Below are 12,108 nucleotides of genomic sequence, written 5' to 3'. Positions count from 1 at the left end.
AGAATGTCATCTATGAAATGCAGTACCTGTCAAAAGTTTGGAAACACTGACTCATTCAAGGGTTTTTCTTTATTTTTACTATTTTATACATTGTAGAGTAATAGTGAAGACATCAAAACTATGAAATAACACAAATGGAATCATGTAGTAACCAAAAAAGTGTTAAACAAATCAAAATATATTTTAGATTCTTCAAAGTAGCCACCCTTTGCCTTGACAGCTTTGCACACACTAGGCATTCTCTCAACCAGCTAAATGAGGTGGAATGCAGTTCAATTAACAGGTGTGCCTTGTTCTAAGTGAATTTGTGGAATTTCTGTCCTTCTTAATGCGTTTGAGCCAATCAATTGTGTTGTGACAAGGTAGGGGTGGTATACAGAAGATAGCCCTATTTAGTAAAAGACCAAGTCCATATTATGGCAAGAACAGTTCAAATAAGAAAAGAGAAACGACAGTCCATCATTACTTTAAGACATGAAGGTCAGTCAATCCAGAAAATGTCAAGAACTTTGAAAGTTTGAAAGAGGAGGAAGGGAAGYGCTACTAAGGTACACTATAGTAGATTTTGGTAGATAGGTGCTCTTTGGTAAAAGGGGTAAATTGGTCATCAAAAAGAAAGGAGGACCAAGGCACTTCATATAATTAATTAAAATGCCTTTATTAGTATGGCATGTTCAATAGAAACAAAGTTTTTTTTAAACCGACGCGTTTCGGCTGCATGGCCTTCCCTGACGAAGGCTTAATTCAAGGTAAGGCATAAGGTTAAAGTGGTTAAGTTTAGTATTAAAATCAGATTTTAATGAAACATTTTGGAAATATGTAGGTTTTAGCTACAATTGACTTTGTGGCTGTRGTGACAACCACACGTTTGGAAAGGTCATTAGTTAACACAGCCAGAAAGATCATAATTATGGCTAAACCCCACCCATTTATACAATTYCTGATTTTAAACCTAACCACTGCTAAATGTAAGGCTCAAACAACCTGAAATAAACACAACACATTTCACAAGGATTATGTCCTTGCTCTTTTTCTGGTTGCATGAAGAGTCCTGAGCTTTTATAAGCCCACTATTCTATTGGATTTGTGGAGAGTTGTACATCTACCATGATCCTTTTGTTGTTAACCATGTTTGACAGGTAAATGTTAATCATTATAACGTCATTATGATGAAAGACACGTCAAAAAACCGTTTAGCAGTTGCACTGCAAAAAGAATTTTATTAGGCAGCATTTTCATTTCGCAGAAAAATAGCCATCAGGTGCCATCCAGTGGTATAGTACAACTGCAGTTGAATCTGACACAGTTGATTTGTTTCCTATTGTGAACATGGTACTTCTATTCTGCGAAGAAGTTACAGTGTCAATACAAAGTCTGAAAAAGAGTTGTTTAAGTACAAAAACTAAAGACAATGTGACAGTTACTGAAATGAAGTCTGAAACACAATCATGATCATTAATGGGTTCGTACTTCTCCGCAACCAAGTTCCCCACAGGTTTTAGCAAACGGTTTAAGCAGACGCATTCCTGAGCATTTCTACCAAAACTCAAACCCATACAAATCACTTAAAATACACAAAAAATAAAATCCAATCAATTTGAAAACAAAAGGACAGTCAGAATGAAAAACCGATGGATGATCTGATCAGAGACATTTAAAACTCAGATGTTCAGTTCAATCGTGTCTTAGTTTGAGGAAAGAAAGTCAAAGGGACTATAAAAGCAACATCTGAATTCACGAAGCTTCCGTGAGCAATATACAAGCTGCAGACGGTTTCACTTGCATACACTTAAACATGTGACTGGGAACAAGGGTGTTCAGACCTCAGTAGCGGCGACCGAATGCCCCGCCACCCTGCATCCCACTGCCTTGCATCATCTGGTTCTGACGATTCAGAGCTCCAGAGAGGGACTGGGAGGTCCCCGTTGGCATGTAGCCACCACGACTGTGGGTGAGAAAAGACACTAAGTATCAGTATTGCTAAAAGGTTTGCCATAACTGGAGGGAATAAAAGTTGCACCTGGCTCAAAAGATGAATCCATCTGGCCCCACATTTCCTAAACCTACATTGACTGGTGTGTGATAAAAAATAGTAAATAACGCTATATATTTCAACTTACCCTGCCATTCCTCCCCGTGCCCCAATGTGACTTTGGCCTGGGATGCCACCGTCTCGACCTGTTTGCCATGTTCGGTCCCCATCTATTTTCCGTCCTGAGTCCCAGTCACGGCCCACCCTGAAAGAAACAGCAGACAGTTGACGCAGAGAAGTGCAGAACACACATTGGTCTCCAACTGGTGAGAGGTAAATAAACTTGTCAAAGCCATCTAAATMAAGCTGACCTTGGATTAATAGTACGCTTGTCATAACTTCCTGCAGCGGTCCAGGTGTCACGAGTGTCCCTTCCGTGCCTCTCGGTACGGTCGGAGAAGTGCTGCCGAGAGGGAAGCATGATTAAAAACAAACAATCAAGTACACATTTAAAAAGCCACTAAATGGGAGAAAATGTTGTAAAACAGAGGTGGTCCTACAAGAACCTCAATGCATTCATATGGCCATGTCTCTTACCGCACTATCCCGGTCCGCAACCACAGCCCGTGAAGTGTCCCTCCTACAGGAAAGATCTCAGATTATTAAACAAACATCCAGCAATGATCAAAGCATGTGGCATACAACTACAAATTCACCACAAACAAGCAGWTGGCCAGTAATACTACCTTTACATAAGTTTACATATAGGCATCTGTTACAGAATCAGTCGAAAAATATTTGACACCCCTATAAGGCCTACACAACAAGGACAATGCTGTCATAAACCTTCATAACAGCTGATGTCAGCTCGCGGCAAATAACCTTAGTCTACTCTGTACCTGTCAATGACGGAATCGTCCTGGTAGCGACTGCGGTCCCTGTGGTCAAAGTCTTGGTAGCGCTCCTGGCGACCGAAGTCTGAGCGCCCCCCATAGCGGTCATCCATAGCCAGCCTCTTGTTGTCCTGCCAGTTGTCTTTCCTACAAGCAGCAGGTCTTTGTCAGTCAGTCGCAATAAAAAAATCCTCAAGCCACGCACACCTTTACATGACAGGCATGCATACTGAAGATCTAGAGGCTGAGGTTGTGGTTGTGGCCATATCCATCTAAAAACATGCCCAGGAACTGCGGTCGCAAATTAGCCAGTTGGCTAAAACCGGCACTTTTACTGAAACGTTGATTAATGTGCACTGTCCCTGTAAAAATAAACTAAAATCTATTTTATAACAGCGACCTGGTAATTCAAACGGGGGGGGTACTGATGCTATGGAGAGGGGGAAAGACAGGGATAAAATGTGTACCTGCTGTCCACGTCGGCGTATGGCCTCTTGAGGGGCCGGCGGTCCTGCTCGAAGCGCAGCTGCTCCTGCTGCCTGCGGAGCTCATCCCTCTCCCGCTGGATCCTCTCCTGCTCACGCCGGCGCTCATACTCCACTCGCTGACGCTCGCGCTCCAGGAACTCACGCTCCAAGCGGTCAAAGTTCAGCCGCTCCTTCTCCACCTCCAGGAAGTTTCTCTTACGCAGGAGGCGTTCACGCTCCTCCTTCTCCCGGAACAGGCGGATACGCTCGCGCTCCGTGCGGCTGTCTGCACCACTGCCGCGCTCACTGGAACAAACAAAGGACGAGAGATATTTTTAGCCCACTTTTAGCCCACTTTAGCCCACTTTGAACGACGAGTCCCTTTTCAAAGCATACTACCAACTGTTATAACAAGCTGGCTTCAGGTGAAATGTCCTGCAACTAGAGCAACTCCTCACCCAGAGTGTCTGCGTCTCTCCACCTCCCTGATGTCCCTCTCCCGCTGTCTCTGTCTCTCTCGCTCACGCTGCTCCTTGATCTGGTCAAACGACAGTATATCCTTCTCTTTGCTTGCAGACTTGCGGTCACGACTCTTGGTGCTCTGGATTGAATAACAGATCATGTAGCGTAACCACTTTTCAAAAAAGTTTGAAGTGAAAGTTCAATAGATGGAGTACAGAGGTCAACATGTGGGTATCTTACCCGGTCTTTGCTTTTGGCTTTCACGCTGACAACAGGCTCTCCCTTAGACTTGTCCATCACCACTGTTCTCTCGTTGCGTTTTCCATCTTTCCCGACCTCCCCTTCAGCCTTTTCATCCTTGTTTGCATCGGACCTGGATAGAGAAAATGTTAAAGGAATAGTTCACCCAAACTACAAAGTGACATATTGGTTTCCTTACCCTGTAAGCAGTCTATGGACAAGGTATGACAGCAATCTATGCTTTGGTTTAGTTTCCCTGGCACGGTTTCCAAATGCTGGAAACAGTACCAGCCACTGCCAGGGAAATGAAACCAAAGCATGGATTGCTGTCATACCTTGTACAGACTACATGACATACAGTACATAATAACTTAATGTGTAATGACGTGTTATCAGCCTTTACTTGGAGTCTGAGGAGTGTATCCCATCGGTGCCAGACTGGTCAGCAGGTTTCTTCCCAGCAGGCTCATTCTTAGCCTGGAACAGCGGTCAAAGTGACAGATTAGAATGGTCAAACCTCACTTCTCTGAATGAAGGCAACCCATTAATTTGAGAAACACTACAGGTTTACTGTTGTGTGTACAGCAGTGGTCGGTCTCAAAGGCAACTGATATGCACGGTGGTAGATAATGACCCTCACCCTCTCAACAGAGATCATTCTCCCGTGGAGCTCGGTCCTGTGCAGGTGGCTGATGCACTTGGTGGCCTCATCTGTGGAACACATGGTGACAAAGCCGTAGCAGCGAGCACCGGGGCTACGGGCATTAGTCACCACTTTAGCTCCAACAACCTGAGGGATGGAGAATGATAGGACCCTAATTGTTGGGCAGGGAAAGTGTGTGTGTGGGCTCCAAAAGAACAGGCAGTAGCATYCCACATCTTCCTCAATTATTCTGACCAAAAATAAAACGTAACAATTTCAAAGATTTTACTGAGTTACAGTTCATAACAAAAATCGGTCAATTTAAATAAATTCATTAGGCCCTAATCTATGGATTTCACATTACTGGGAATACAGACAAGTTGTGACCAACAGATGCTTACAAATGAAAGGAAGGAAGTGGATCAGAAAAGAAGTCACTGTGGTGTGCCCATTTGCCTCAGGCAGCACGACATCTCCGCATAGAGTAGATCAGGCTGTTGATTGTGGCATGGAAAGTTGTCCCACTCTTCAATGTGCGAAGTTGCTGGAGATTGATGGGAAACCGGAAGACCAGGTTGATCTTACACGCTGATCCAGAGCATCCAAAACATGCTCAATGGGTGACATGCCTGGAGAGTATGCAGGCCATGGAAGAACTGGTACATTTTCAGATTCCAGGAATTGTGTACAGATCCTTGTGACATGGGGCCGTGCATTATTATGCTGAAACATGATGTGATGCCAGCGGATGAATGGCACGACAATGGGCCTCAGGATCTCATAACGGTACCTCTGCATTGAAATTGGCATTGATAAAAAGCAGTTGTGTTCATTGTCCGTAGCTTACTCCTACCCATACCCCACCATGGGGCACTCTGTTCACAACGTAGACATCAACAAACTGCTCGCCCAAACAACGCCATACAGTTGAAACCGTGAAAAGAACTTCTCCAGCATGCCAGTGGCCATCGAAGGTGAGCACTTGCCCACTGAAGTTGGTTACGACACCAAACTCCAGTCAGGTCAAGACCTTGGTGAGGACGACGGGCACGCAGACGAGCTTCCCTGAGACGGTTTCTGATAGTTTGTGCAGAAATTATTCAGCTGTGCTAACCCACAATTTTATCAGCTGTCCGGGTGGCTATTATCAGACAATGTGGAGGTCCTGGGCTGGTATGGTTACACATGGTCTGCCGTTGTTAGGATGGTCGACGTACAGMCAAATTCTCCAAAACGACGTTGAGGCAGCTTATGGTAGAGAAATTAACATTCAATTCTCTGGCAACAGCTCTGGTGGACATTCCTGCAGTCAGCATGCCAATTGCACACTCCCTCAAAACCTGAGACATCTGTGGCATTGTGTTGTGTGACAAAGCTGCACATTTTAGAGTGGCCTTTCAATGTCCCCAGCACAAGGTGCACCTGTGTAATCAGCTTCTTGATATGCTACATCAGGTGGATAAATGTGCACAAAATTGAGAGAAATACATTTCTTTGCACGTAGGGAAACTTTCAGGGAAAATTTATTTCAGCTCATGAAACCAACACTTTACATGTTGCATTCATATTTTTGTTCAGTGTACATTCATGCACCATGCATGCACATACACCAAAAAGGGTGGTATTTCTCCTCAGGATACTGACCTTCCCATACTTGCTGAACAGAGTCTTCAGATCAGTCGCTCTTGTGGTGGAGGAGAGCCCGCTAACCCACAGGTTTCTGCCACTACTAGCTGGAGCATTGCCTGCAGGGGCTTTTGGAACACAGACAAACATGACTCAGGTGGACATTCAACTCAGAGCTGATTCAGCACCTCATTCAGGTGAGAGCACATTACTTGCAATTATCTACAATGGACATCCCAATTACAAAATGATAGAGGGGGACAATATTCACACTTACCCTTATCCTCTTTTGAATCAGGCTTGCTACCCTTTTCCTCATCAGAACTAAAGGCAAAGAGAACACACAATGAATATTTGGAACTTAGAAGACCTGGGGGAGGGGGTCTCATCCAGATGAATTATACTTACCCTGTGCACACAGGAATTATCCCCAGCATATACAACATCACAGTGATTTGGGTGGGTGTCAATGTCACTAGGCTGCCTTAGATGGTCAAAGAAACTCCCAATAGATGCAGTAAAGAGGTCAATGGAACGTAGACCATGAGGGATAGAAGGATGCCGGAATGGTGCTTATTTGGATTGATTGGGCTGCATTACATTTAGTAGCCGTGCATTTTCAGGTTTAGAAGTGACTGCTAAATGCTAAGTCCTGTTCGTATAAGCTCGTAGCATAGACAGTGATAGCCACTCGTTTAACTGTAATGCAGTTGGAGACGATGACATGAACATTCATTGGGGTTGACATCCATACAAGCATTATACTCCAATTTTTACCTTATAATAGTGTAAAAAACACAAATAGCCTAAAAGTAGAGTAATTTTGCTTGGGGGGGGCAATGAGGAGATTTGAGCTCTTTCCTTCACAGCATCTTTCCACCACGCGTTTCCATTGTTTTGGTCAAGTTCCATTGATCTCTTTACCACATCTATACATTCCTTTATGATGGTTAAGAGGTGAGGTATAGGTGGGGAATGACAAAATGAAAACTTGACAAATGCGCAGACCATTTTGCCTCCAAAAGAGCACCAAAACTTGCTAAAAAAGGAGCCAATGCAACAGATAGCCATTGTTCTAGTAGACAGAAAACAACAAACCTCTTTTTCTGATCATCGCCCTCAACAGAAGAGGACTCTTTCACTGCCGTTGATTCTGCAGCGTTCTCTTCAGTCTTGTCTTCCTCCTCACCCTCAGCCTTAGAAACCATTTCAGAATCAACAGCGCTTCCGCCCTGCTCGTTTACACTAACAGCCTGAGTACTTTCAGCGTCAACGGTGTCTTCCGGGACATTGTGCGTGTTCTCAGCGTCTTTAATTTGACGTTCAGTTAGCTTAGCAACGTCCTTGTCGCTAGTCGACAGTTCAGTCTCTACATTGATGGCCTCCTCTGCATTAGTGGTGTCGCACACATCGTCTTCCTCTGCAACATTGACCGTGTCCACGGTGGTGCCTTGATCTTCAGTTGGTGGCTCCTGGCACTCTTCATTTAGTGGCTCAGATAAACAAGACCCGGCTACTTTCTCATTTTCTACGGATTTAACAGGAATAGAATGGCAGAGTTTAATTACTTCTGAAACACAGCAATGGTTAACGTGGAACTGGCAAGGCTGGAAAAGGACGTGGCCCTCTGCTGTCATTGAACTATGTATACACAGATATACACGTAACAAGAGACTGGAAAAACCAAAGAGACTGACCAAGCAGCCTAACTCCTCATTCAAGTCGACCATTTCAGTTCACCTGATCGCAAGGTAGAAAAAGATCTGATCTGAAGAAAGCCACAAGATCACCAGAGGCACAAGGAAGGTCCGTCTTCATGCAAGTGCTGACTTCATGAGTGTCCATAATGTGGTAAGTGACATTGAATTCAGAATTCCATTAGTCTCATGTCCAGTGAGAATATTAGGCTTTTGAATGGTTGGTTTCAAATGGGCCTCAGTCTTCTTTTCTTCTGGCTCTGTGTGGCAACCTAAAAACACTGCATATCACTTGCAACATCTCACTAACTACATCTTTAATTACTGGCTCTGTGCTTCAGATTGTTAACCAGTTCTGTGTTAATAATAGGAGGGTGCCAAAAATGGACAGATTAATGTGAGTATTTAACAATTTTAGTCAACAAGCATCAACACACAGTCAGCAATTATCTTTGGATTTCCAGTCTCTGACCAACCACAGCAATAATTTGTATCTAACGGACTTGCATTCCAAGGTTTACACTGCAAAAAGAAAGTGTGCATTCATATGAACTTCTAACCACTTCTCAAAAAGGTACCTATTTCTTCCTTTGAGTCTTCGGGATCCGGATCCTTCTCTTGAACCTAAAGAAATAAAGGGAAAATGTATCTAGTGTAACATTGGTCGGTACCAACCACAAATGGCTTTTTACTGTCACTCAGTGTGTTTTCATTCCAACTACAAACAAATGACCAACTATACCTCTTTAGCTGATGGGCAAGTGAGATCTTCATTATCTTCCATGTCTGCTACTTTAGCCTGTACATCCTAGTTTTAGAAAGAGGAAAAAAAGACTCACACACCAGCATGGTGCAACATGTCAAACAAGTACGGCAATATTGTAAACATCATTAGACATGACTGTTCCACACAACTCTAGCGCATGTGTCTCACCTCTTCAGGTTTGGCTTTGCCCATTGGCTCAGTAAAGCCAGAGATGCCGATGTCGTGTTCATCTTCGTTCAGGACTTCATCCGTGTCATACTCCTCCTCTCCCGGCATACCGTTGTCATTCTCAGCTTCATCAAGCACATTCATATCCAGGATGTCCATGTCCTGCATGTTTTCCATGTCATCCTTGAAGGCATGTGAATTCATCAATAGATTGTTATCCAGGGAGACTAACAGTAGAGCAAAGCGATTACATTAGATTAAACCAGGTGATTCAATGGTTGATACACACCTGCCCATCACCCGAATCTTCCTCCATGGTGCAGTCCTCTGGTTCATCGTTCTCCTGTCTTTTCCCTGCAGAAGAGCAATGTCTCATTTTAAGGCTCTCTGTAATATATTTTATCTTTACTTCAAGATATTATTGCTGACTTAAGACCTTGCTTCCACTCCTTTAACATACCTTTGGAGGTCCGTTTAGCCAGTGCCTTCTTAGGAGTTCCATCGAGAACAACCTCCATCTCATCTGGATTTCCACCCTCTTCTTCAATCGCCTGTGGAGAAATTGATGACATGATGAATGAATGATTATCATGATTATCTAGCTACCTAGCCAACTATGTTAGATCTGGTTTCAGGAGTTAAGCCAATTTGGCTATCAAACACACAGCTATGTGGTCGGTTATAGGCTACAAGGGTGCTGGCTGGTGGAATTATTGTTACTTAACGTTAGCTAGCTATGTATACATCTTTATTTTACCTTTATTTAACTAGGCAAGTCAGTTAAGAAAAAATGACGGCCTACACCAGCCAACGCTGGGCCAATCGTGCGCAACACTATGGGCCTACCAATCACGGTCGGTTAAGATACAGCCTGGATTCGAACCAGGGAGGCTGTAGTGACACCTCTAGCACTTAGACCGCTGCGCCATTCGGAAGCCCATCTGACTCGGGAAGCTAGCTGCAGGCCTAGGCAGGGGCCGTGTTTCGCAAACCTCTATTTTTATTTTATTGAATCTTTATATAACTAGGCAGGTCAGTTAATTACAAATTATTATTTACAATGACGGCTTACTTATAATGCCTCCCAGGCCAAACAATCCCATTACCCGGACGACACTGGGGCAATTGTGCGCCGCCATAACCTCTCAGTAAGTTACCCACCTCCATTCAACGTATTTTATGTATTCCAAAACTAGAACATATGATTCAAATGGTGTACTAACCACCAATACTTTTGGTAGTTGAATCGGGTGTGTTAGTTCTAGAATACGGAGTAGGGGTACTCGAGGAAAGGGAACCATGTGGCTAACGCAACGCAAGGCCATGGTTAGCGAACGTTCACTTTTCATTTGGAGTGAATATCAAATTTAGCTAATGTTAGTGGTTATAGCTAACTATTGATAATTATATTAACTAACTAAATTATACAGGTTCCACTTAATTGTGGAATTAACACGAAAGGTCATCTGTTAGCAAAATACCAAGCACATTAGCACAGCTAACGTTATCCATCTACTAGTTAGCATGTCTACCTTTTTCAGCCTCTCAGTCAGCGTACTCTTGATGCCAATGGTGTCCAAATTTCGTCTTTTTAATTCGGCTTTTAAGTCAATGACTCTCAACTCCGACAATTTGCGAATCGCTCCCTCAGGAATCTCAACAGCCCCAGCTTCTCCTGCCGAAGAGTTTTCAGCCATTATTACACTGAGAAAACGCAACAAAAAAGTGTTTGCAATCACCGAATAGCTGCTCTCTTGCGCGAAAACAGGCGGTCTACTGTTACAAAATGGCGTAATTTGAAAAGGACATTCCACTGCGCATGCGTTTTTTGATAACAGTTTGTACCTGAGGGCAGTAGGTGGCAGTGTTCTTCTTCTTCTTCGACGAGGTTTAACGGCGGTTGGCATCCAATAAATGCTGCATTACCGCCACCTWCTAGACTGGAATACAACTCCCTTATACTTTACTTGATAAACAAATAAACAAATACCCGACCATCTAACACTACACTCACAAAAAATAACACCACCGTACTCCACTTTTTAAATATATTTAATCCTACCTCATGCCAAGAACCTGAAAGGATGGGACACCACCACTTAACACACCCTGTAACTCTTCTGATGTCAAGTTTCACACACACACCTCTCTGCAGCTGCCACCACAACCTTTTCTGCGACTTACGTTCCATCCCTGCAATACAGTTGATAACCATCGCTATAAATGCAAAAATTCCAATCTTACTGAAACATATATAACTTATTGGCATATCCCTCTTTACTGGTACATATTTACTACTCACACCACTCCTCTCAGGATCCGTCCACCTTGACCCATATTCCTCTACTTTCTTCACTGCCTCAGCATATGACAACTTCTGCACTAGTCTAACCTTGGAAACCTCGACCTGCCTCTCTCGCACGGGTAATTTCTGATCCCCAGCCCCATGGGCACCCCTACAATGAACACATACCACTACTTTCCCCATTGATACACATTCCTTTGTCTCATGGCCTTCTGCACACTTCTCACACTTAGGAACCTCCATCCTACACACTGCTGCCACAAGCCTATAAGCTTGACACCTGCAACAACGTAATATATTCGACACAAAAGCTTGTACAGGATATATCCTAACATCACTTTGTCGGGCAAAGATTCAACATCAAAACTCAAAAGAACAGACAATGACTCTTCACTTTCACCACTCACGCCACCCTGTCTGCGTCGCACCAAACAACGAGCATCACAAACACCGGGAATCTTCCCCTTCAGTTGGTCAACTTTTACATTTACTGCTACCCCAGTTATCACTCCATTCAATGGCACGCTTTTCTTGAGAGCAAAACAATTCACATTTCCTCGCCTCCATTCGATTAATGCAGAGCGCTTTCTCCCTCTGACCAGCAGAAACACAAACAATTATCACAAGACCACTTCTGGTTACCCTCACCGATTCCACAGCACCCAACTCTGTTTTCACCCACCCTGAAACCACAAATGGATCAGCCAAAAGGCAAGGGTCCACTTTTTCCAAAAACTTCCCTTCTACTATCACAGACTCATCTTTATCCTAACCGATGGCGCAAGCCTCGGGCTCCGAGAACTTCACCACACCTACCACCTCCGATACTTTGACCTCATTCACTTCCATTTCTCCTCCTGTCTTCAGCT

General features: G+C 43.8%; 1 protein-coding gene across 2 annotated transcripts; it reads right to left on the bottom strand.

The window, feature by feature from the left end:
* Nucleotides 1-1,187: 1,187 nt before the first annotated feature.
* LOC111952263 (scaffold attachment factor B2) lies at nt 1,188-10,744 on the bottom strand. 2 transcript variants are annotated; one of them, XM_023970813.2, is made up of 19 exons: nt 10,467-10,744; nt 9,395-9,485; nt 9,224-9,288; nt 8,935-9,117; nt 8,743-8,808; nt 8,579-8,624; nt 7,402-7,831; nt 6,581-6,627; nt 6,322-6,431; nt 4,675-4,824; nt 4,438-4,511; nt 4,035-4,167; nt 3,791-3,933; nt 3,333-3,638; nt 2,872-3,012; nt 2,570-2,612; nt 2,344-2,435; nt 2,121-2,237; nt 1,188-1,945 (listed from the first exon to the last, which is right to left on the bottom strand). In XM_023970813.2, the coding sequence occupies exons 1-19, from the start codon at nt 10,629-10,631 to the stop codon at nt 1,825-1,827; spliced, it is 2,523 nt and encodes an 840-aa protein (XP_023826581.1). In that variant the 5' UTR covers nt 10,632-10,744; the 3' UTR covers nt 1,188-1,824. The 2 variants fall into 2 exon arrangements, with proteins under 2 accessions (XP_023826581.1, XP_023826583.1); XM_023970815.2 differs by lacking the exon at nt 2,872-3,012.
* Nucleotides 10,745-12,108: the final 1,364 nt, after the last annotated feature.

The sequence above is a fragment of the Salvelinus sp. IW2-2015 genome, linkage group LG26 (assembly GCF_002910315.2).
Source record: "Salvelinus sp. IW2-2015 linkage group LG26, ASM291031v2, whole genome shotgun sequence".
Taxonomy (NCBI): domain Eukaryota; kingdom Metazoa; phylum Chordata; class Actinopteri; order Salmoniformes; family Salmonidae; genus Salvelinus; species Salvelinus sp. IW2-2015.
This window is presented reverse-complemented; position numbering and strand designations above follow the sequence as displayed.